General features: G+C 46.3%; 1 protein-coding gene across 1 annotated transcript in view; it reads left to right on the forward strand.

Moving 5' to 3' along the window:
- Nucleotides 1-26,846, forward strand: part of exoc4 (exocyst complex component 4) — a 617,734-nt gene that overhangs the window by 111,151 nt on the left and 479,737 nt on the right. Inside the window, exon 6 of the mRNA XM_070897190.1 lies at nucleotides 1,740-1,917. Coding sequence (XP_070753291.1) covers nucleotides 1,740-1,917 — 178 coding nt within the window. The remainder of the gene's footprint in view (nucleotides 1-1,739; nucleotides 1,918-26,846) is intronic.

A 26,846-nucleotide genomic window follows, 5' to 3' on the forward strand; every position in this document is an offset into this window, starting at 1 on the left:
CGCTCTCTCTATTCCCCCCCCCCCCGCCTCGCTCTCTCTCTTCCCCCCCCGCGCCTCTCTCTCTATTTCCCCCCCCGCCTCCCTCTCTCTATTTCCCCCCCCACCGCCTCTCTCTCTCTTTCCCCCCCCACCGCCTCTCTCTCTCTCTTCCCCCCCCCCGCCTCTCTCTCTTCTCTCTATCTTCTCTCTATCTCCCCCCCTGCCTGCCTCTCTTTTCTCTCTCTTCCCCCCCCCGCCCGCCTGCCTCTCTCTTTTCTCTCTCTTTCCCCCCCCCCCCGCCACCGCCTGACTATCTCTCTCTCTCTCTCTCCTTTTTCTCTCTCTCTCTCTTTTTCTCTCTCTCTCTCTCTCTTTTTCTCTCTCTCTCTTTTTTTCTCTCTCTCTCTTTTTTTCTCTCTCTCTCTTTTTTTCCTCTCTCTTTTTTTCTTCCTCTCTCTCTTTTTTTCTCTCTCTCTTTTTTTCTCTCTCTCTCTTTTTTTCTCTCTCTCTCTTTTTCTCTCTCTCTTTTTCTCTCTCTCTCTCTCTCTCTCTCCCCCAGACTTGCTCTCTTTCTCTTTCCCCCCCCCCCCCAAGTCTCTCTGTCTCTCTCTCTCGCTCTCTCTCTCTTTCCCTGCCCACCCCAGCGCCTCTCTCGCGATCGGGCACAGGACTGCTGCCGTCGGGACCACATTGGCCGGGGGTGGCGGAGTGGGTGGGGGGCGGTAAAAGAGAGTCGGAGCCTCAGGTTCTGCTTCTCGGCACCACATCCATGGAATGGTTCGGGCTGTGGAGAGGGGGCGGGGCTTGTCACCTGTTGATCAAAAAAGTGCAATATGGACAGGGGGATGGGAGGCAGGGCTGGACAGGTGCCTGTGTCAAAAAATGTTAAGTACAAATAGTTACATTGATAAAATTATGAAGGGCCTGGATTGAGTGGACAGAAGGACCTGTTTCCCTTGGCAGAGGGGTCAACAACCAGGGGGCATAGATTTAAAGTAATTGCGGGGAGGTTTAGAGGAAATATGAGGGGAAATTTCTTCATCCAGAGGGTGGTGGGGTTCTGGAACCCACTGCTTGAAAGGGTAGTAGAGGCAGAAACCCTCACCACATCTAAAAAATACTTGGATGTGCAATTAAAGTGCCGCAACCTACAGGGCTACGGGTCCAAGAGCTGGAAAGTAGGATTAGGCTGGATAGCTCTTGGTCGGCCGGTGTGGACACGATGGGTCAAAATGGCCTCCTTTCGTGCTGTAAATTTCTATAATTCTAGTGTGCTGCAGGACAGTTGACAAATGGATTTAAAGGGTGGGATGATGCTTGTGGAAGCTGCATTACCAGAGCAGAAATGATTGAGAACCTAAATTTTTACTTTCAATTGTTTCTTGTGAGGTCATGCAAGGCAAACTTTTAAGCAATGGGGAACCATTTCACCACACGAACACAGGCGAGCTGGTGCCCGTGCAGCAACAGCAGGTTTAAAATTCATTTTCAATTAAACATGGAATTCACAATTACGTCAGTTTTAACCCATTTATTGAAATTGAAGCTAAAAGGGTGACCAAAGCTAATCTTCTGCTGTCCCATATGTTTTTAAAAAAAATTATCTTCCTGAATTCCCTGTACTACAAAGTTTATAACAATTTCAGTGATCCTCAAATTAAGAATAGCACAAGCTTGAAAAGGAAAGGAAACTGGACTGCAGTACTTATTGTGAGCAGCCATCTTATTGTTCTGTGATTTGTATTTGATTTTGTTCCTAGGTTATTACTGGAGCTTCTGGAGCTGCTGTTCGAAAAATTCTATGCTGTAGCTGCTGCCCATAAAATTGTTCTCGACTATCTTCACCAAATGGTTGTGTCGCCTTCCAGTTTGAATGTAAGCGAGATCAAACTGTATGACATGGCAGAAGTGTGGGCAAGGATCCAGAATGTGCTTCAGGTAAGCTAAGGCCGATTGTGCATTTACCAATTAAGCTGCAGCATCTCGGGAGGATCATCAGTCACTTCACCTCATCTGCAATTGCAATATTGTTTTGTGTTTTCAATTGGTGGTGTCTTTCTGTTTAACTGTTAGAGAGGGAGAGCATGTTGAATTACTGTCAAATTTAAGGTATGTTTTGGGAACTTGTGCTGAGAATTGTCTAGAGTCAATTTAATTGGGCCGGATTTGATGCACTACCAATAAGATTCGCACAGTGTACATACATGCTGGCACCACGAGAGGGTGTAACTGGTGGTGACCGGGGGTTTCCTGCCCTGGTGGCAGGGCCCTGAAAAAAAGCTGCACACCATTCTGCAGTTTGGAATAAATGACCACGGTCACTACAGTTTGAATACAGCACATTGCCTCGTGGAGTCATTCATAAGTGCACTACAGACATAACAACTGGCGATGAGAATAAGGACTTTCACGCCATCATGGCTACCTTTGGCACACTTTGCAGAAGGTGATGATTGATATTGTGTTCCTAACACAGATGGGACTACACACAGGGAGATTAAAGTAACAGTGATCTCAGTCTTTATTAAGACACTCCAGAGTGAGGAACAAGCCGAAGGGGCCGGCTTATATACAGTGCTCCCAAGGGATGCTGGGATCCCTTGGGACTTCAGGGGATGCACTCCCTGGTGGCGGAACCTGGGAGTGCATGCTTTACAGATACATAACATCACTCCCCCGCAAAGTCAAAGTGAAAACTATTTACAAGGTGAGGCGGTCGGGAGCCTTTCTTTCCCTGGTGGACCGCCTCGGTACAAATGTCTGTTCTGGTGTGTTGGCTGTGCCCTCGCTGGGCTGGCGTGTTGTTGACCCTGCAGGGCTGCTGGGTGAACCTGGCCTTGCTGGGCTGTTGGGCGTGATGGGTTCGATTTCCTGGTCCGGGGGTGGTGTCGTTAATCCTTTGGGTGTGTGTTGTGGGCTCTCAAAAGTTGGTGTCTGCTGTGGGTTGTTCAGGGCAGTCTGTGAACCGCAGCCTCGTTTGGTCCAGGTGCTTTCTGCAAATTTGTCCATTGTCTAGTTTGACGACAAACACCCTATTCCCTTCTTTAGCTATCACCGTGTCCATGATCCACTTGGGACCATGTCCATAGTTTAGCACATACAGAGTCATTCAGATCAATTTCCCATGACACAGTGGCGCGACCATCGTATACATTTTATTGCTGCCGCCTGCTCTCTGCCTTATCATGCAGGTTGGGGTGAACCAGCGAGAGTCTGGTTTTAATTGTCCTTTTCATGAGTAGCTCAGCTGGGGGCACCCCTGTGAGCGTGTGGGGTCTCGTGCGATAGCTGAGCAGTACTCGGCACAGGCGAGTTTGGAGTGAGCCTTCTGTGACTCGTTTAAGGCTCGATTTGATTGTTTGAACTGCCCGCTCTACCTGCCCATTGGAGGCTGGTTTAAATGGGGCCGAGGTGACATGTTTGATCCCATTGCGGGTCATGAATTCTTTAAATTCGGCACTGGTGAAACCTGGCCCGTTGTCACTGACCAGTATGTCAGGCAGGCCGTGGGTGGCAAACATGGCTCTCAGGCTTTCAATGATGGCGGTGGCGATGCTTCCTGACATTATTTCACATTCAATCCATTTTGAAAAAGCATCCACCACCACCGGGAACATTTTACCGAGAAACGGGCCCGCATCGTCGACATGGATCCTCGACCATGGTCTGGAGGGCCAGGACCACAAACTTAGTGGTGCCTCTCTGGGCGCGTTGCTCAACTGAGCACACAGACTGCATTGCCATACACAGGACTCGATAAATCAGAGTCGATACCGGGCCACCACACGTGGGATCTGGCTATCGCTTTCATCATTACTATACCCGGGTGTGTGCTGTGGTGATCCGAGATGAATGTCTCCCTGCCCTTTTTGGGTAGCACTACGCGGTTACCCCACAACAGGCAGTCTGCCTGAATGGACAGCTCGTCCTTTCGCCGCTGGAATGGCTTGATTAGCTCTTGCATTTCAATGGGGATGCTGGCCCAGCTCTCTTGCAGTACACAGTTTTTTGCTAGGGACAGCAGAGGATCTTGGCTGGTCCAAGTCCTAATCTGGCAGGCCGTGACAGGTGATTTATCATTTTCAAATGCTTTCATGACCATCAACAAATCTGCGGGCTGCGCCACCATCAACAAGTTTGCAGGCTGCGCCATTTCCACCCCCGTGGTGGGCATTGGTAGCCAACTGAGAGCATCCGCACGGTTCTCTGTGCTTGGCCTGTGGCGGATGGTATAGTTATACGCTGATAGTGCGAGTGCCCACCTTTGTATGCGGGCTGAGGCATTAGTATTTATCCCCGTGTTTTCAGCGAACAGGGATGTGAGGGGCTTGTGATTGGTTTCCAGCTCAAATTTGAGGCCAAACTGGTACTGATGCATTTTCTTTACCACGCACACACACACGCTAATGCCTTTTTCTTAATAATGCTGTAGGCCCTCTCGGCCTTAGACAAGCTTCTGGAGGCAGAGGCGATAGGTTGCAACTTCCCAGCAACATTAGCTTGTTGTAATACACACCCGACACCGTACGACGACGCATCACATGCTAACACAAGTATTTTACACGGGTTATACAATACAAGCAGCTTTTTGGAGCATAAAATGTTTCTGGCTTTCTCAAAAGCAATTACTTGTTTTTTTTCCCCAGATCCAGTTCTCACCTTTACGCAATAACACATGTAAGGGCTCTAAGAGGGTGCTTAACCCCGCAAGGAAGTTACCAAAATAGTTGAGTCCCAGGAACGACGGCAGCTCTGTGACGTTCTGTGGCCTGGGCGCGTTCCTGATAGCCTCTTTCTTGGCGTCTGTGGGCTGAATGCCGTCTGCTGCAATCTTTCTCCCCAAAAACTCCACTTCTGTTGCCATGAAGACATATTTTGACCTCTTCAGCCGCAGCCCTGCGCGATCCAGTCGCTAGAGGACCTCCTCCAGGTTTTGTCGGTGCTCGACAGTGTCCCGACCCGTGACCAATTTGTCGTCGTGAAAAACCACCGTGTGTGGTACCGACTTGAGTAGGCTCTCCATGTTTCTCTGGAAGATCGCTGCAGACGACCAAATTCCAAACGGGCATCTGTTGTAGATGAACAGTTCCTTGTGCGTGTTGATGCCGGTGAGGCCCTTCGAAGACTCCTCCAGCTCCTGCGTCATGTAGCCGCAGTCAGGTCAAGCTTGTTGAATGTCTTGCCTCCTGCCAGCGTCGCAAATAGGTCGTCCGCCTTAAGTAGCGGGTATTGGTCCTGTAGCGAGATATGATTAATAGTTACTTCATAATCGCCGCAAATCCTGACCATGCCATCCTTTTGAGAACTGGAACAATCGAGCTGGCCCACTCGCTGAATTCCACTGGTGAGATGATGCCCTCATGTTGCAGCCTGTCCAGCTCAATTTCCACACTCTCCCTCATCATGTGAGGTACCGCTCGCGCCTTGTGGTGAATGGGTCGTGCCTCTGGGACAAGTGGATCCGCACCTTCACCTCGGAAAAATTTCCAATGCCTGGCTCAAAAAGGGAAGGAAATTTGTTAAGAACCTGGGTACATGAGGCCTCATCGACATGTGATAGCGCTCGGATGTCATCCCAGTTCCAGCGGATTTTGCCCAGCCAGCTCCTTCTAAGCAGTGTGGGGCCATCGCCCGGGACAATCCAGAGTGGCAATTCGTGCACCGTGTCCTTGTAGGTGACCTTGACCATGGCACTGCCCAGGACAGTGATAAGCTCTTTGGTGACCGTTCTCAGTTTCGTGTGGATGGGGCTCAGGGCTGGTCTGAGTGCCTTGTTGCACCACAGTCTCTCAAACATCTTTTTACTCATGATGGATTGGCTAGTGCCAGTGTCCAGTTCCATGGCTACGGGTAAGCCATTCAATTTTACATTTAGCATTATAAGTGGACATTTCATCGAAAATGTGTGCACCCCGTGTTCTTCAGCATCTACCTCCTCTCTCTCAGGCTCAAAATTGCTTTGATCTTTCTCTGCAAGTGGTGGTTAGCAGGCGAGCTGCAAGCTCATTGGAGGTGCCCCATTGTTCCACAGCTCTTGCAAACATACCCTTTGAAGCGGCATGAATAGGCTGAATGGAAGCCTCCACAACGCCAACAAGGTGTGAATTGCCTTGCATTCATCCTTTGTTGCGGATTCTGAGTCATCTGGGTCACCTGAGGCCTGCTGGCAGTTGCAGACTCGTGGTTTCTGCCCTGTACATTTCTGCTCTCAAACACAGTTCCAATTAATTTATGAACATTGATGGCACTTGTGTGCTGATTTGCTTGGTGTTATCACTGGTGGACATAAACGCCTGTGCTATCGCAATGGCCTTACTGAGGGTCGGTGTCTCTACAGTCAAACGTTTTCGTAGGATGGTCTCGTGGCCAATGCCCAGTATAAAAAAGTCTCTGAGCATTTGCTCCAGGTAGCCATCAAACTCACATTGTCTTGCAAGTCGCCTTTGCTCGGCGACGGAGCTCGCCACTTCCTGACCTTCAGATCGCTGGCACGTGTAGAACCGATACCTCGCCATCAGCACGTTCTCCCTCAGGTTAAGATGCTCCCGAACCAGTGTACACAGCTCCTCATACGACTTATCTGTGGGTTTCACCGGAGCCAGAAGCTTCTTCATGAGGCTGTAGGTTGGTGCCCCGCAGACCGTGAGGAGGACCGCTCTCCTTTTTGCAGCGCTTCTTTCTCCGTCCAGCTCGTTGGCTCCAAAGTACTGGTTTAGCTGTTCGACATAGGCTTCCCAGTCCTCACCCTCCGAGAACTGCTCCAGGATGCCCACAGTTTTGCATTGAATTCGTATACTCATCGCCAGTTATTGTGTTCCGAACACAGATGAGACTGCACACAGGAGGTTAAAGTAACAGTGACCTCAGTCTTTATTAAGACACTCCAAAGTGAGGAGCAGGCCTTCGGGGGCCGGCTTATGTATAGTGCTCCCAAGGAATGCTGGGATCCCTTGGGACTTCAGGGGATGCACTCCCTGGTGGTGGAACATGGGAGTGCATGCTTTACAGATCTACAACAATTGGGATGTCTTCATGGAAAGGCTCGAGCAATATTTCGTGGCAAATGACCTGACAGGGGAGACGGACATATTGGTGGAGAAGCGCAAGGCTATACTGCTGACCAGTTGTGGGCCCAAGGTCTACCGCCTCATTTGGGACTTGCTGGCACCCACGAAGGCCAAGGATAAGACACCCGATGAGCTGACTGAACTAATTTACGACCAACTGAAACCACAGGAGAACATCCTCATGGCCAGGCACAGATTCTACACGCACCGCAGACCTGACGGCCAGCAGATTGCAAAATATGCTGCCGACCTCAGGAGACTTGCGGCACCGTGTGATTTTTGGCATGCACCTCAACGAAGCATTGCGAAGCATCCTCATTATAGGAATTGGCCACAAGGTCCTCCTTCACAAGCTACTATCTGCCGACAAGACAGTCAACCTGCAGAAAGCCATCGGCATCAGTCAGGCGTTCATGGCCTCAACCTGCAGCACCAAGCAAATCATTCAGCTTGTGTGTGCACGGTGTGAACCTTACTGATTGTACATCAGGTAAACAAGTCTCCATCTTATGCAATCTCACAGTGACTACACATAGAGTACATCCATAGTCAGCATATACAACATCACTCTCCCCAAAGTCCTTTGTGCCAGTTAACTTTGCACGATGTGCTCTGGCTTGGCTCTCCCCAGACTTAACTACACTGTAGACATAACAGTAGCGATACATAAAACTTACCATTTTCGCTGCACAACCGTTTTTAGGCTGAACTTTCGGGTTTTCCGTCTGCGCCAGCGGGTAAGGGCGGGGGGAGTTGCACGAGTATTTGCAGTGCAACAACGCGTGTTTCGCCAAATTTAGTCCTGGACTGGGAGCGCTGCGATAAAGTCCTTGGGGAGGGGGCGGGGGGAATTGCAAAAAAACATTCTCAAAACCCTTCACTAGCAAATCGCTGAAAAATAATTAAATAAAAACTTTAACTTGCCTTTTTTGCAGGTTTTCACACTGACAGCTGCTGGCAGGACCTGTCGGTATTCTGATCGCGGTGTACGGGTCGGGAGAGTGGCGAAAGTACGACTGTAGCGCAACCCACATCGTTGCACGTCGGCACAACTCTCCCCGGCGGTAATTGAAAGCGCCGCCACAATCGGGTACCCAAGGATCCCGCCCGGGCTTTGCGATTGGGTTTTTGCCGCAGTGGGTCAAATCGCAGCGCAAACTTGCTGAAAATCCGGCCCAATCAGTTTTGAAAATTATATCCTCCCATCCTCCTCTTCTCCATTTTTTGGAATCACTACCCTTTTTTTCTCCATCTCATCTATGTTTCTGAACCGACAAAAAGTGATTTAGCAGATTTGAGCAACTCCATAACTTCAATACTGGTTTGACTTTGGGTCGTTTAGTGGAAGGTGCTTGTGTGTCTGAGTCCTTCTGCTCATCTGTTTTTGTTGTAACTTTGGGACAAATATTTTGCTCCTTTTATGATTATCCTGCTTGTGTTCCATAAGGCCAGGCCTCCTTTGTAACAATCAATAACATTGCATTTTGCACAACCTTGGAGTCCAGACACCTCCAGCACCAGGATTATTGGCAAATTGCAGACCAGTTCAGAAGTAAAAAAAACAATAGTGCATGTATGAAATGCAGAACCAAATGACCAATGGTGAAATGACTTTCTTGCAGCACCGAAGTATTGCTGAGATCATAGCAAATCTTTCCTTTCACTCCACATGATGCTGCTTTCCAGGATCATCTTGATGAAGTGGCTAGCGATGGCATATCATTTGAATATTCACATAGATTAATGCTGATGGACGATATCTTGTATTTCCACCATTGTTGATTGAAAAATGGGTTTTATTTAACAGATTCAGCAGCTAATATACACCAAATCTTTCACCACATATGATGTGGGAGACGATATGGGGGCTGTGGCTCAGTAGGTAGCAATCTCACCTCTGAGTCAGAAAGTTGTGGGTTTCAAGTCCCACTCAAATGAGTTTTGCACAAAAATCTAGAGGTACCACTTCAGTGCAGTACTGAGTGAGTGCTGCACTGTCGGAGGTGACGTTAAACCGAGGCCACTTCTGCTCTCTGAGGTGGACGTAAAAGGTCTCGTGCACTATTTGAAAGAAGAGCAGGGGAGTTATCCCCTGTGTCCTGGCCAATATTTATGCCTCAATCAACATGACAAAAAACAGGTTATTTGGTCATCATCACATTGCTGTGCGCAAATTGGTTGCCGTGTTTCGTACATTACAACAGTGATTATACTTCAAAAGTACTTCCTTGGCTGTAAAGCGCTTTGGTACGTCCTGAGGCCATGAAATGTGCTGTATAAATGCAAGTCTTTCCTTTCTTTGAGAAAAGTGCTGTGAAGGAAAGTTTTCATGCATTGGGAGAAGGGTTATATTTCTGAAATAATATCCGCTCATGGGACTCCTCCGACTGACCGACTGTGTCTCAGGCTCGAAACTGCTAATCAGTTTATTGAGAAGTAAAATTCAACGCAAGAAAGAACAGACACAGCAAGATTTATTAGCTTATAATTGATCATGAAATTGTATACTTCAGAAGAGTAAAATTCCAGAAGTCTTTTGCAATTTTCCGCAGTACTTTAACCAACTGGTGTCCTTATATTTTAATTTAAATATTTAACTGTTGGCTTGAAAAGCTGCTGCTCCCTTGAATATATTAATGACTCCGACATTCACTGGCAGTACTTACTCTGAATGTAAAAGTGGAACCTCTTAACTCCTTCCTGTGCACTGCATGAAGCAAAAGGCTGCCTCAGAAATTCCCTCCTGTCCAAAAGGTACATTGGTGGCGCGTGATTGTGACTTATTATTTTAGGGGGTTGTGTGTGAAAATGGACCTTTTCTCTTCATAAATCTTTTAATTCCCCATTGATTTCTGATTGATCTGGATTTGAAGGGTCAGTTAGAAACTGAAAAAATGCTTTTGCTGCATTGATTAATTGGCAGATGGAATGACTTTGTGATTTCAGGTGCTCCCTGGATACATTTTCTTCTACCCACTGCAAAGAATGGCTTCCTCAGACAAGCCCTAATTTTCTATGACTGAAATCTGTCCTTATGTGCAAAGCAATCTGGGATGTAGCATGCATTCGGAGAATCATCAACATCTATCCTGAGAACAATATCATGGGACCCTCCGACTGTACTTGAGCTACAAACTGTTGATCAGTTTATTGAGAAGTAAAATTCAACGCAAGCAAGAGCACACACAGCAGGTTTCATTAGCTTATAATTCCTCATGGAACTCTTTCAGAACAGTAACATTCCAGAGGCCTTCAGCAATTCTCCACAGTGCTTTAACTGGTGTCCTTGATAAAATTCTTGACAAAGAATAGCGCATGGAGTGCTTCCTTTGCCTCCACCTGTGCAGTAGCACAGAGATAAGATAACTCAAAATTCTGTCCGCTAGCCTGTTTAATCTACTTATTTACCTTTTGACGTCGAAGTGATGTAAAGCGAGGGTCAAAAATGTACTTTCACAACTAGGCAAAACTATTAACCTTAGATGGGTATCAGGGTGGTCTACCAGAATCTATCTCAAGCTTTACACCCACTTCAGGACAAAGCAGAGCCAAACATCTGACAAACAGAACTTGCTGATGAACAATTCGTCTGTCTGTCTTGCAGCCCGGCCATTAATATGAAGTGTCACAATAATTTATGTGGACTTAGCAACTCCCAACCAGATGATATTTCTTGGTAGTTATCGACCATGTTGTTCTGCAGGCTTTTGTATGTATTCTCGCCTCCCTTGCGCAGAGTCACCGCACAGTCGAGAATCTGGGTGTAGTTATCCATTTAAAGCGGTCACACTCATGGCAAAGCTACATCCATATATTGTCAAAAAGCATGGAGAACTGTAAAATATGTCAGATGGACAGATTGGCAGATGCAGAGAAGTGTGGAGTAATGCATTTTGGAAGCAACAAGAAAGAATGGGGGTATGAAGTCGATGGAAAGATGCTGAAGGGTGTGGCGAAAGAGACCTCGTGATTTAACTCCTTGTCAGTGAGAGAGAGGTGGATAAAACCATGAAAAATAACTATAGCATTGTATTCTATAACTATGGGCAGAGAGCACAGAGAGACAAATCCCAACATTCAAATTGTGAAATTGAATTCAATAAGTTAGCTAATTTGTGGGCCAGCATTATAAAAACCCAACTGGTTCATCATTTGTTCAAGGAAGGAAATCTTCCACCCTTGCCTTTTCTGTCCGACACATAACTTGAGTTCTCCAGTGGATGTAACACATGCCATGACACTATTTGAAGTAGAGCAGGGGAGTTCACCTGATATCCTGCGCAACATTTATCCCTCAACCAACACCTAAAACAAATGCCCTGGTCATTTATTGCATTGCTGTTTCTGGGACCTTGCAATGTTCATATTGGCTGCTGTTTCCTACATGACAACAGCAACTTCATTTCCAAAGTACTTCATTGGTTGTGAAGCACTTTGGGTCATCCTGATAGTGTGCAATGTGCTCTATGAATGCAAATGCCGCCTTTTAATTGCTCTCGCAAAGACCTGTCATCTATACATCGGGCCAGTTTTTTGTGTTGTAAACCTCTATGCTTCTATAGACAATTGAAATTAAACTACAGATCTCTGATCCATCACATGAGGCCTTAGATGTCGCACATGAATTTCCTTTAGCTTTGGTTAAACACTAAGTTTGCATCAGGCATGAGAAATGTTGAGATCACCCCAAAGGAAATGGAATAGTATTTAAAAGAGATGAGAGTTAGAAATGCCGTTTAAATTGGGTAAAGTAAAGGGGGTATTTGGGAAACCAAAATGGGATTATCTATGGATAAAAGCAAGGATATGAGCCTTACCAAAATAGCTGTTTATTCTATTGCCAGTAGCTGACTTTACTTCTCCCAGTTTTTATCTCATTTCAATTTAAAAGATCTGTGTGTTTAAACTCGCAAGTTGACATATCACTGCATTTACCCATCAGTTTTCCCCCAAAGAAGTCCTTGATGTATTTTTCAATATGACAGTTTACTGGCAAGAGAAATTTTAAATGGAGCTTTCAGGCACCCTCCTGCGACTTCTGATCATTCTGACCTGCCTCATTTGTATCACTCTTCACAATGCCAGACAGCTGGGAGGCAAATGACAGTCTCACAGCTGAGCAATATTCTGTGATAACGCAGAATATTCTTTTTAAACTTGTTACAGTAATTTAAGAACTGAGCCAATATCTGAGCATAAAACGTACAGTTACTTATCACTGTGCATAGCTGGCACCTAGGCAGCAGAAGTATTGTTGTTGGTGAAAAATCGTTTGTCTCGTGGATATGGTTCTGTAGCGAGCTGTATTTTTAAATCCTATTTTGAGAACTCTTGAGTTTATGTTTTGCTCCACACATTGGCAAGTGCCTTCATTACATCCGACTTGATTGTAATTTATTACCCAGTGATAATCAAAATGGACTACTTGGTGTATGATGGATCATTTTAGGTAGGACTTGGTGCTGGATGTAATCTTAAAACTGCACGATCATTAGCATTTTTCTGAGTTGGTGCAGCTTGGTTATCTATGGTGCTAGTTGTTCGAAAGCTTAGCAATCAGTTTGTGGTGTCATACTGTCTCTTTTTCAGACATCTTTTTTGGCAAGCCTGTGGCTATCTAATCGCTAATGGTGAGTAGGTTTTCGCAAAGAGTGGTAATGAAGAACACAAGAAGTAATCCTAGATATAATATATAGAAGGTTTTGGTTTTGACATGGAGAGAAATAGTGTTGGAGAAAAATTCCCTCCTGGAAATTAGAGTTTTCAATGAATTCTGACCATAATATTTGCATAATTTTTAAATTTTATGTGAACAATCTACATAAAGTTGTGAACTGCAGTGTAAATGGGTAAATTTATCTAACTGAAATCGCCAGCTATTAATATTAGAGTACTGGAGTACTCGTGTAAATCATGCTTCTGATGGTGTTTTACACACGTACAGTTGGCAGCATCTACCTGTGCACATCTTTTCTCAGTAGAGGTACTGTTGTTGAAGGCAGAATAAATTATGGGCTTCCATTCTCTCGGCCTTCCAACTGGCCCAGTATAAATTGGCAACACACTGATTGCAAAATGTGGAATGGTGCTCACGGGTCACAGCTTTCTACTTCAGTTGCACACACTCTGCGTGCTACTGTCTGTATAAAACTAAAAGACTACGAATGACTCCACCAAATCACTCATAGTCTATCAACCCTACCATCCCCCAGTGCAGTTTCCACCTCCATAGCCGCAAGTCGGAGCGTATTTGGTGCACAACTAGCGTGGTCATCCACTGCCAGATCTGATCAAGCAATGCCACTGCCCACGGCCACAATTTCCATCGACAGCATCATCTTGGAGGGCAAAGAGAATCTCGGATCCTGTCTCGAATCACAAACTGCTTTCTTTGGCCCCCTTCTTCCTACCTTTCTATTCTCACCTCCAGTGCTAACTGCAGCAACATGAAATACTTTTTCAGACTGTAATTACCCTAACGTAGACTGGGAAAAACATAGTACTAAGGGTAGGGAAGGACAGGAATATCTGATGTGTACAGGAGAACTTTCTCAATCAAAATGTCTCCAGTCCAACAAGGAAGGAAGCAGTGTTGGATCTTGTTCTGTGAAATGATGTAGGGCAAGTGCAGTGTGTTACTGCTGTAATTGCAGAAAGAGACCAGAAAATATCAATGATAAAAGTGCTCAACTGGGCAAGAGTTAATTTTAGTGATTTTAAGAAGGCACTGAGCACAGGTACATTGGAAAAGGCAATTGCGGGATAAAGCCGTAATGGAGCAATGTAGGGCATTCAAGGAAGAGCAAGTTAAGGTACAAACTCGGCATAATCTTTTGAAGGGTGAAGTTGGAGCATCCAAAGCTGATGCGCACTGGGTGACAATGAAAATAAAAGTTAAAAATAAAACAGAAAAAAAAGGCTTACGACAAATGTCAGAAGTGGGATTCAGTCAATAACCAGGAAGATTATGGAAAGTACAGGAGCGAATTAAAAAAGTTAATACGGGAAGCGAAGAGAGGTTATGGGAAAAGATTCGCCCATAGCATTAAATTGAACCATTAAAACATTTGATAAATACAAGGGCCTAGAAATTGGCCGCCTTCGCGCCTCCCATTACCGCATCCAGGGGGCAATCATCATCATCGGCAGTCCCTCGAAATCAAGGAAGACTGCTTCCACTCAAAAAGTGAGTTCTCAGGTGGGCTGAACGTTCCAATGTGGGACCTACAGTCTCTAACAGGTGGAGGGCAGACAGTCGTTGAAGGAAAGGGTTGGGCGGGGAGCCTGGTTTGCCACACACTCCTTGCGCTGCCTGTGCTTGTTTTCTGCATGCTCTCGGCGACAAGACTCAAGGTGCTCAGCGCCCTCCCAGATGCTCTTCCCCCACTTTGGGTGATCTTGGGCCAGGGAGTCCCAAGTGCCGGTGGAGATGTTGCACTTCATCAAGGAGCCTTTGAGGGTGTCCTTGAAGCGTTTCCTCTGCCCACCTGGGACTCGCTTGCCGTGTAGGAGTTCCGAGTAGAGCACTTGCTTAGGAAGTCTAGTGTCATGCATATGGACGATGTGGCCAGTGCTTCGATGCTGGGGATGTTGGCCTGAGTGAGAACATGACATTGGTGCGTCAAATCCTCCCAGTGGATTTGCAGGATCTTGCGGAGGCAGCGCTGGTGGTGTGTCTCCAGCACTTTGAGGTGTCTGCTGTATGTAGTCCAAGTCTCTGAGCCATATCGGAGGGCACTGCCCTGTCAACCATAAGCTTGGTGCCAGATTTGAGGTGCTGGTCTTAACACGCTTTCTCCCTCTGTCCTTGCTGATAGTAAGCTCCTGAGGTATGAAAAATGGTCCACGTTGTCCGAGGCCAAGCCGTGGATTTTGGTGACCGTGGGCAGTGCTGTGTGGCGGGGTCAGGTTGTATAGCGCAAGACCCATACTTTTGTACACCTTGGTGAAGGTGTTGATGATGGCTTGGAGTTTGGCCTCTGAGTGTGCGCAGACGCAAGCGTCGTGCAAGTACTGTAGTTAGATGACTGATGAAGGGACAACCTTGGATCTAACTTGGAAGCGACATAGGTTGAACAGGTTCCCATTGGTTCTATAGTTTAGTTCCACTCCAGCGGGGAGCTTGTTGGTAGTGAGATGGAGCATTGCAGCAAGGAAGATAGAGAAGAGCGTTGGTGTGATGACGCAGCCGTGCTTAACCCCGGTCCGGACGTGGATTGGGTCTGTGGTGGATCCCCGTTGGTCAAAATCATGGCTTGCATGTCGTCGTGGAGCAGGCGGAGAATGGTGACAAACTTCTGGGGGCAGTAGAAACGGAGGAGGGCGTTCCATAGTCCCTCACGGTTGACCGTGTCAAAGGCCTTTGTGAGGTCAAAGGCGGCCATGTACAAGGGTTGGCGTTGTTCCCTCCATTTCTCTTGTAGTTGTCGCGTGGTGAAGATCATGTCCCTTGTACCCCTTAGTGGATGGAATCCGCATTGTGATTCTGGGAGGAGCTCTTCAGCTACAGGGAGAAGACGGTTGAGTAGGATTCTTGCGCTGACTTTTCCAGTGACTGACAGTAGGGAGGTGACTCTAGTTGCCACATTCGGGCTTGTCCCTTTTTTTGAAGATGGTCACAATGACTGCATCTGAGATCACCTGGCATGCTCTCCTCCTTCCAGATAAGAGAGATGAGGTCATGCATTCGTGCCAATCGTGCTTCTCTGCCATACTTAAGTGCCTCAGCTGGGATTCCATCCGTTCCTGATGCCTTGTTCTTGAGCTAACGGATGGCCTTTTCTACCTCGTGTAGTGCTGGGGTTTTGCTGAGATGGTGGGGGTAGCATGCTGCAGAATTGAGTCGAGGACACTCGTGTCAAAGGCACAGTCTCTGTTGAGATCTTCAAAGTGCTCCTTCCAGCAGGCCCTGACTGCCTCGGTGTCCTGAATGAGTGTCTCTCTGTTCATGACCAGCAGTGGGGTGAGGCCTTGGGTGCTTGGGCCGTAGGTGGTCTTGACTGTACTGAAAAATCCTCGCGCGTCATGGTTATCGGCCAGCTGCTGGATCTCCTGTACTTTCTCCACCCACCATCTATTCTTTAGGTCACGGGTTTTTTGTTGGACCTCCTTAGTTGGGTTGCTGCTTTAAGTTCAGAAATGTCTTGGGTTTGCGGCTTATTAACTCCTGGATCTCCTGGTTGTTCTCATCAAACCAGTCTTGGTGGTTCCCGGTTGAGTGACCGAACGTCTCTTCGCAGGCGCTGGTTATGGTGGCCTTGAGGGCAGACCAGGCACTGTGGCCACTCTGCGTCTCGGTGTTGCCAGGTAGGCAATGAGGCACTGGCTATATAGGGCTTTCTTAACTGGGTCTTTGAGTGCCCCGGCGTTGATTTTTCTATCGCATTGTTTCTGTTGCCGTCGCTGCTTTGGGGCTATGTTGATAATGACGGAGTGAATTAAGCGCTGGTCCATCCAGCACTCGTCGGCTCCTGTCATGGCGCAGGTGATGCGCACATCCTTGCGGTCCCTCGCTCGGACGGTGATGTAGTCGAGCAGATGCCAGTTCTTGGAGCGAGGGTGTTGCCATGATGCCATGTACTTTTCCCTCTGGCGGAACAAGATGATGGTGATGACAAGGTTGTGTTGTTGGCATTTTGTCAGGAACCGGGTACCACTGGAATTGGTTTTTCCTACCCCCTCCCTGCCGATCACGCCTCCCCAGAGGTCTGTGCCCTTACCGACTCTTGCTTTGAAGTCGCCGAGGAGGATCAGTTTGTCATCCTTGGGACTCGGGATAGTGATTGTTCGAAGCTGGAGTAGAATTCCTCTTTGCTCTCATCTGTTCCGTCGAGAGTTGGGGCGTATGTGCTGACGACTGTGGCGCACTGGTTCCGGTCAAGGGTGAGCCGGAGAGTCGTGAGATGTTCGCTTATCCCGCAAGGGGAGTCTGAGACGGCCCACCAGCTCATTCTTGATGGCGAAACCCACTCACTCCATGGAGGCGGCATTCTTCTGGTTTATCGAACGACTTATTGACTGCGCGCAGCGAAGATCGAATCCCGCCAGATTCGGTGGCGAATATCTTCGCCTGGAGGTCGTGACATCATCGCTGTTCGCATCGCCCCAGTAGCGTCCCAGACCCGAACTTGGGTTCTATCATCTGCAGCATCTCTGGCTGAAACCACTGGCAGCTGCAGGAAATGTTTAAAGGGAGGCCAGGTGCTTCGAGGGTGATGCTTAAAAGCGAGGTGGCCGAGGAAAGTGAAAACAAATTTGCCATTCCTCTGTTTGATTTTGTTTTTGCAGCTTTCGCCCTGTGATTGATCAGCCCGGCACTGTGCCACAGTGCATCTGGCTGATCGGGCTGGATGGCAGTGCCGTCTGTGTACAGGTAAGTTCTCCTTTTGCAGAGCCTGCACTGATGGCCCTTCCCTTTAAGGGAGGGAAGCAGCCTTCCAACGCTGTACAGCCAATTGTGCAGTGTTGCACAAGTACATAAGAACATAAGAATTAGGAACAGGAGAAGGCCATCTAGCCCCTCGAGCCTGCTCCGCCATTCAACAAGATCATGGCTGATCTGGCCGTGGACTCAGCTCCACTTACCCGCCCGCTCCCCATAACCCTTAATTCCCTTATTGGTTAAAAATCTATCTATCTGTGATTTGAATATATTCAATGAGTACTGCCCGCTACTACTTGCGCTCCAGGAAGGAAGTGGAGCGCTTGATTTAACGCTCCACTTCCTTCCTGGAGCGCAAATGACGAAGTCTTTAAAGTTTGAAAACCGCGCCTGCTGCTAATTTTTCAAACTTTTAAAAGTTAATGCTCCAACAGGGCGTTCCCGAATTTCCCTCCCAAAGTGCGAGTGGTTAGCTTGGGAAAAAGTTTGGCCTATTTCGGACCCAAGGTGAAATCTTCATGTCGAAGCAGAGGATATGGCTAAAGTATTAGCTATGTCCTCCAGTATTGGCACAGTGTCAGCCGCGGCTCAGTTGGTTGCACTCTGACCTCCTGAATCAGAAGGTTGTTCGTTCATTGTCACGCTCCAGACACTTGAGCACAGAAATGCAGGCTGACTCTCCAGTGCAGTGCTGAGGGAGTGCTGCACTATCAGAGGTGTCGTCTTATGGATGAGATGTTAAACCAAGGCCCCCTCAGGTGGACATAAAAGATTCTATGGCACTATATCGAATAAGAGCAGGGGAGTTATTCCCAGTGTCCAGGCCAATATTTCTCCCTCTATTAACACCACTTTTTTAAAAAAAAACAGATTATCTTGTCATTGACACATTGCTGTATGCAGATTGGCTGGCGCGTTTCCTACATTACAACAGTGTTAAAAGTCTTTTTTACATTTATTCCTGGGATGTGGGCATCGCTGGTAAGGCCAGCATCTATTGGCCATCCCGAATTGCCTTTGAGAAGTGGGTGGTGAGCCACCATTTCAGAGGGCATTTCAGAGTCAACCACATTGCTGTGGGTCTGGAGTCATGTATAGGGAAGATCGGCAGATTTCCTTCCCTAAAAGACGTTAGTGAAAGGTTTTCACAACAATCATTTACTTTCGTGGTCACCATTACTGACCCGAGCTTTTTAATTCCAGATTTTTTTTTAATTTACTGGATTTAAATCACCCAGCTGCCATGGTTGGATTGAGCTCGCGTATCTGGATTATTACACCAGGCTTCTGGATTACTCGTCCTGTAACGTCACCACTATGCTGCTGTTCCCTTTGGTACTTATAAAGTACTTATTTGGCTGTAAAGTGCTTTGGGACATCCTGAGGTCATGAAAGGTGCTATAGAAATGCAAGTCTTTCTTTCTTAAAGGAGTACTTTGTATCTGACTTCATAAAGGAAACAATTGATGCGCAGGTTATGCTAAAAGATGAGAGGGAAGTTGTGGAAAAGGGAATAATAAATATAGAAGATGTACTAAAAGGATTAGCATTACTGAAAGTTGGTAAGTCACCTGGTCCAGATGGAATGAACACATAGAGGTATTGGCCACAATCTTTCAATCGTCATTGGATACAGGAGCAGTACTGGCTACAAGAGCAGGTCAGAGATTCTGCGGCAAGTGATTCACCTCCTGACTCCCCAAAACCTTTCCATAATCTACAAGGCACAAGTCAGGAGTGTGATGGAATACTTGCCTTACCGGCATGAGTACAGCTCCAACAACATACAAGAAGCTCGACACCATCCAGGACAAAGCAGTTTGCTTCATTGGCACCCTATCTCCCACCTTAAACATTTCCTTTCTGCACCACCCGTGCACCGTGGCTGCAGTATGTACCATTAATGCTGTACTGCAGGTTTTTCCAGCAACTTGCCAAGGCCTCTTTGACAGCACCCCTCCCAAACCCACCTCGAAGGCCCAAGGGCAGCAGGCGCATGGGAACACCACCACCTGCAAGTCCCTCTCCAAGTCACATACCATCCTGACTTGGAACTATATCGGTGTTCCTTCATCGTCGTTGGGTCAAAATCCTGGAACTCCCTCCCTAACAGCACTGTGGGAGAACCTTCACCACACGGACTGCAGCGGTTAAAGAAAGCGGCTCACCACCACCTTCTTGAGGGCAATTAGGGATGGGCAATAAATCTGGCTTTACCGACAGCGACCACATCCCATGAATGAGTTTAAAAAAATAAAAAAAAATTGCTTCCAAATGAAGAAGAAACATAACTGCTTTAAGAACTTGACATTAGAAACAAAGTGGATTTAAAAAAAAAAATAATATGCACCTTAGGGAATTTTCCAATCTTTACAGAGGACAGAGCAGAATCTCAATAAACATGCACCTTAATTGGTTTGCCTTGCACTAAATGTCATTGGTATTTTGCTTTTCAGTAACTCATCAATAATCCATCACACTTTTTTTTTGCTTCGGAGGTTATGACGAGCTTGACCTTAAAAGGTTCGTTGTGCAGAATGTTGGTGACTGTATTTTTGAAATAAATCATTATTTTAACTGCTTGTCTCCTGTTTTGACACAACACAACACCTAACTATTTAATTTTATGACATATAATCACAAGTCGATAAAAATTCCTTTTAGTTCAAGCATGAGATAAATCACCTAGTCTTTTCTGACTTAACAGATCGCTGAGGGAATCCAGGCTTTCACTCTCACAGAGTTAAGCAGATTGGCTGCTGAATACTTCACAAATTAAACTTACAAAATAATCCTGCAATTTCATGATTTCATGGCACCTGTCATGATTGGTGCCCAGTCGTAGGGCTCAATTTTGCCCAAACCTATTTTCTGGTGCTTTTCCAGAGTTACACCGGTTTTTCTAGTCAGAAATGCACCGGAAATAATTTGCCAAAGTTTCCCCGATCTATAATTCGAAATTGGCGGCACGCAGCGTGTCCAGTCACCTCAGGGGCAGCTGGGGGAGCTTGCTGTCAGCACCAAAAAACGATGCCGCACCTTCTGCGCAGGAGGAAAAAAAGTAACGTTTCTGACATCGTTGCAATGGACGCACATGCGCAGTGCAGCTCCGAGTTGACAATCTGACATTTTAAAAGAGCCAGCTGTGTGTGCGCGAAGGAGTGCTTTGCGAGAATATTGGAAAGATCACAGTTGCAACGGTACAAGATGCAACGTGGTACAAGAACAAAGAATTTCTTACAGGAAGAAGTGGAGGCACTAGTTTCTGTGATTGAGAACAGATGGCAAGAGCTGGACACCAGCAGAGGTCACACATAAAAGTTCCACCCAAAGAAATGAAAAACGCTGGAACCAAGTTGAAGATGATACTATGCAATGGTGACCAGCATAAGATCTGGAGGCCAATGTAAAAAGAAGTGGCAGGACCTTGGTCGAGTAGTTAGTGTAAGTAATATCTTCATTTATTAACTGGAACTGCAATTGTAAATGTGGCCATCTGTATGTCCCACCCAGCAGAAAAACACCCTCTTTAAAAAGTTAGATTTTCATCTTTGCAGAGGAAGGTGGTACATAATAAAAGGGAAAGAACTCAAACAGGAGGAGGCCCGGCAAATCTGCACCCACTGACACCCTTGGAAGAGAGTGTCGCTGCTTTGATGGGTCCTACCTGGAGAAAAGCAATCACCACTGCACAAGCTGGGCCCACACTCGAGGGAGAGGATAAGTCCTGCAAATTCATCATGGTCCTTCAAATCAGCCTGCTGCCTGGCCTGCAATGTGTGAACCTACTCATGCCACCCACCCTGCCTCCTCCTCTGCTGCTAACCATTTGACTGTTCTCTTATATTTTGCAGAACTTGAGGCCAGTCCTGGTGATGCAGAAGAAGATTCCGACGCAGTCGAGCCTGAAGAGGAGAACATCTTCCAATCCAACCCTCCAGACCAAGAACATGGGGGTGAGGGGGAGGGGATGAAGCTGAATGAAGCCCCCACTGTTTTACTGACTTTGGAGGAGGTGCCGTTCATTGCAGTGACAGCCCCTTCCGTGACTAGTGGTTTGAGTGTTGGTGGGACATTCCATGGATTCCCACCTTCCAAGGTTGCGGGTCCCACAGGTGGGGTGCAGCGAGGCACATCCAGGGCCCCACCGTCCCAGGCTGCGGGTCCCAGTCGTGGGGCCAGCGAGGCATATTCGTGGGGAGGAGGGGAAAGAGAACTCAACCGCGCTCTCCTGAGGTGCAGCATCTAATAGATGTGGTTCAGATGATGTCATTGAGTGCGGAGAGCATTGACCTTACCTGACCACTCCTGGATGCCATCAGTGGAGTGAGTGATGAGGTAGCGGGACTGTCAGGAGAAGTAACACCAATGACGTGAGAAATGGGAACAATGTCCAGGACCATCAGTGAGGGAATAGTGACCATCAGGGAGGGAATGTCAGAGATGGTGCAAACACTGTCATTGACCATGAGGGAGGGAATGTTGCAGGTCGTTGAAACACTGTCGGGTCGCATGAGGGACTGCATGTTGGAGTTAGCTGCTGCAGCAAGGGAACGTGTCCAGACCCTGTGCCCATTGACAGAATCAACTGACACTCCCACTACAATCCCCACACCAGCCTCTGAAGAGCCTAAAGCCTGGCCCTCCAACTTGCTGCCTGGGCTGTCTAACTTGCCACCGATGCCTCCCCCGCCCCCCAAACATTACAACGGCTGGAAAAGTGAAATCAAACACAATCGGATTTTTTTTTAGAGTTGAATGTAACTGGATCTTTGACAATAAATGGAATGAAACACTCACTTTTCTTTACTTTCTCTCCTCCATTTAATATTTTAATGGTAAGGTCATCTGTGCTAATTTCTACTTATGCAGCTCAGTGTCAAATTTTTATCGCAATACTCCTGTGAAGTGCCTTGGGATGTTTCATTGCATGAAAGGTGCTAGATAAATACAAATTGTTGTTGTTGTTGTTGTGGCTTCCTGGCTGTTTCATTGCTTTGCTCAAACACGTTTAATTCAAAACCCTTTTGTCCCAGCCTGCATCCTCTATTCTTCTTGCTCCAGATTAATGCTTCAAAAACTACTTTCACTTTCTGCCTCTCGTCTTGCCTCCAAAAGCTTCCAGAAACCTACCTTTTCATCCATGCCTTCAGTTTCTCTCTCGCCCCTCCTTTACTTTCTGTTTGGTGTTCATGTTTTCTCCTCAGAAGAGTTTTCCAAAACGCTTTACATGTCAGAAAAGCAGTGCAAGTGATTGTGATTGGCATCAGCAGTTCAGGATAATTGCCCAAAAATGTTTTTTCGTGGTCTCTGAGAAAAACCGCAAATCCCCACTTGACCCTCCTCTGACAGCTGATCTCACATAAGAATTCCTGGTGGTGAGAGTTGCAGTCATGAATCGAAACTTATGTCCTCTTTTGATTTACAGTGCACGTGCTCTAATTGCAGTGGAAGAAAGTAGCAAATAACGTGACTTTTATAGAATGCTTTTCACAACCATAGGACATCCCAAAGTGCTTCATAGCCAATAAAGTACTTTTGAAGTGCGGCCACTTGTAATGCAGGAAACGCGAAAACCAGTTTGCATACCAAGGTTCCAAAAGCAGCAATGTGACCTTGGCCAGATAATCTGTTCCAGTGCTGTTGGTTGACGGATAAATATTGGCCAGGGGACTGGGAAGAATTACCCTGCTCTTCTTCGAAATAGTACTGTGGGATCCTTTACATCCATCAGAGAGGGCAGACGGGGCCTAGGTTTAACATCTCGTCCAAGAGACAGCACCTCGGACAGCGCAGCATACCCTCAGTGCTGCGCTGGAGCGTCAACCTATATTTTGTGCTCAAGTCTCTGGAGTGACACAAACACATAACAACAAGTTAGCTGATATTCTGATGCCGCACATTGAACAACATCGTCTTTGGATACCTTTTATTACAGTTAATGCTGCATCATCTCCGAGTGACCCGTTTGACTCGTGCAGATCTCGAGTCTGAAAAAATAAGATGCATTTGAAACATTAATGCTGTTTCCAGCAATATCAACACGAAGCTTTCGATGTTTGCATTTTTTTTTCAGTTGTGGTTGAAAATCAAGTTGTTGCGGTGATTAATTTTACCAGTACTGTCATTAACTTAATTTACAGAATATCCTGCTTCAGTCTGGCAATTTTGATGAGACAGGAGAGGCTCAAGATTTCTGTGATGCGCATAAATTTTGTCAGTGCCAAGATTTCTTAACATCCCTTCGAAGCTCAAGCCTGCTGTCAGATAATTTTTCATCAAACCTCCACAAAACAAAATGTAGCAACTAATATTTATCATTTTAATGAACCATTCGACAATATATAGTTTGTGTGCCTGGAGACTTGACATTCATCATTGTTTTCCTTTTTAGTGTTACTTCAATTGCAGAAACAAGTGTCGAGGAAAAAGATGATTTTCCTCTGCTCCGGTGTATTCAAATCATCATTATGTTTTTTTTGTAAATTGATGTGAAGTAAAGGAATCAGGAAAAGATTTGTGTTGACTTCTACATTTTACTGGCCTATCCCGTTCATGCACCAGCTGTTTTCAGGCTAGCATTAACCTTTGTTACGGTGTTCTGTTGACACCACGTTTTTTCCTTTGTGGAATCTGTAATGTTTCACATTTGTGAAGCATTACATTAGTGGGGAAGAGAGAGAACCAAAAACAATCCAGTTGGGCTCTAAAGGACCCTGCCATCCTGTTTCCAAAATGGCACAAATGGAAGTACCCTGTATCTAGTTTTAACTCTGAACCCTGCTAATGCAGTTCACTTGCCAATAAACTACACATGGAATGGAAAGCAATTTCCTAAAGTTTGTATTCCAGACACGTTGACTGGGATAGTGTTAAGCAAAGACACTGGTTGTCATACTGCCTTTTACCTTGCCAGTCTTTATAATGTTTGCATATTTTTGTCTTTTTTCGAAGGATGTATTCTCAATTATTGGGAGTTAAGAGAATATGCAGATGGAAATACATTCCAAGTGATTATTTTATTTTTGAGGTGGGGTGTTCAGCAATATACTCAGTCTAAACGAAAGCTAAGGGTTAGTTTATGTCTGGATTATAATTAAGTGTAATATTTTGTGACGAACAATTTTTTTAAACCTGATGGGCTCTCTCTCTCTCTCTCTCTCTCTCTCTCTCTCTCTCTCTCTCTCTTTCTCTCTCCTTTTTCTCTCTCTCTGTTGGAACAAAATGCAAATGTACAAGACGTTGAGGGACAATGAAGTGGTCTGGATAATTGACTGTTAAGTTTTCAACATTTTGAAAATCTCTCGCATTACTGGAAGCAAACATTGTGTTATGCATAAACCATGGTCGTTGCTTCGATAACTTCAGATTGCAAATGTGATGACTGTCAGCAAACTGACTTATTTTGAAAGTGAACATACAGGAACGTGTGTCTCTGCACTTTTGTATCTTTGGGTGCTTTTTGTGAGCTTTCGGAAAGAATAATGAATTTAATTTTTAGCAGACGATAGTGATTTTACATTAAACAACAGCATATTAATTTGTATATTTAACTTTTTTAAATATTCATTTTACTGTGTATTTTAAACTTGCACAATTTAATGGAGGGCTTTGAATAAAAAGAAAGATTTGCATTATATTGTGTTCTAAGCGCTTTTCAGGCAATGAAGTATTATCACTGTTGCAATATGGTTAAGTGATGCATAGTCCTTTGCCATTTTATAATTCATTCATGGAATGTGGGCGTCGCTGGCAAGGTCAGCATTTATTGCCCATCCCTAATTGTCCTCAAGAAGGTGTGGTAAACCACAGCCTTGAACTGCGACAGTCCTTGTGGTAAAGGTACTCCCATAGTGTTATTGGGTTGGGAGTTCCAGCATTTTGACCGTTCTTCTCGGCGGTAGAGTTCATGCGTTTGGGAGGTACTGTCAATTACAAGTTACTCTCTCTCAGCCCAGCCGTTACCCCTGGTACGGCCCTCGCCTTCGCTCTCAAGTCCAAGAGATGCAGACTTGAACGGATATGGCGGACAACTGGTTTCATCATTCACCGCCAGATCTAGCTGGACCACGTCAAGGATTATCGGGTCCTGCACTCGTCTGCCAAAATTGATTACTATTCCAGAATTATTCTGGAATGCAAAGATAAACCCAGGCTTCTATTCTCTATTGCTAACCATTTTCTTAAACCCCTCTCCCCTGTCGCCGCCACCCTCACCTCCGATAACAAGTGTGAGGAGCTCATGGACTGCTTTGTCTCTAAGATTGAGACCATCCAATCAGCTGCCTCTGCTATTTCCCTTCCTTCCCCTCGCCTACCAAGCCAAACTAAGGTACCCCTTGCCCTGGCCCTGAACTCGCATCTTTCTCCAGTATCTCTCCGTGCTTATCTTGTCCATCACATCAACTTCCTGCTCCCTCAACCCTATTCCCACTAAACTGCTGACCACCCAACTTCTGTTTTTCTGGCTCCCATGTTACCTGACATTGGTAATGATTCTCTCTCCTCGAGTCTTGTCCCCCTCTCCCTCAAATCTGCCGTCATCACCCCTCTCAAAAAAAAACCCTTGACCTTTTCGTCCTTGCAAACTAACGGCCCATCTCCAAACTCCCTTTCTTAAGTCCTTGAACGTGCTGTCACCTTCCATATCCACGCCCACAACTCCATGATTGAATCCCTCCGATCAGCTTTCTGCCCCGACACAGTACCGAAACGGCTCTCATCAAAGTCATGTGACATCTTTTGTGACTGTGACAAAGGTAAGCTATCTCTCCTTGTCCTTCTTAACTTGTCTGCAGCCTTTGACACGGTTGACCACTCCATCCTTCTCCAGCACCTCTCCACCATCGTCCAGCTGAGTGGGACTGCACTTGCCTGTTTCCATGTTTGTGTATCAAATCGTAGCCGGAGAATCACCTGCAATGGCTTCTCTTCTCGCTCCTGCATCATTACCTTTTGTCTCCCCAAGCATCTCTCCTTGGCCCTTTCCTATTTCTCATCTGCAGGTGCCTCTTGACGATATCATCCGAAAACACAGCAACAGTTTTCATAAGTAGGCTGATGACACCCAGCTGTATCTCACCATCACTTCCCGCGACCCCTCCATGGTCTCTAAATTGTTGACTGCTTGTCCAACATCCAGTTCTGGTTGAGCAGAAATTTTCTCCAATTAAATATTCGGAAGACCGAAGCCATTATTTTTGGTCCTAGCCACTGACTCCATCCCTCTCCCTAACATCTGTCTGAAGCAGTACCACATTGTCCGCAACCTTGGCCTTGAAATGAGCTTCCGTCCACATATCCACGGCATAACTAAGACCGCTTATTTCCACCTCCGTAACGTCGCCCGTCTTTGTTACCTCTCGACTTGACGACTTGACGATTCCAACTCACTCCTGACTGGTCTCCCACGTTCTACC

This window comes from Pristiophorus japonicus, chromosome 13 (genome assembly GCF_044704955.1).
Source record: "Pristiophorus japonicus isolate sPriJap1 chromosome 13, sPriJap1.hap1, whole genome shotgun sequence".
NCBI lineage: Eukaryota > Metazoa > Chordata > Chondrichthyes > Pristiophoridae > Pristiophorus > Pristiophorus japonicus.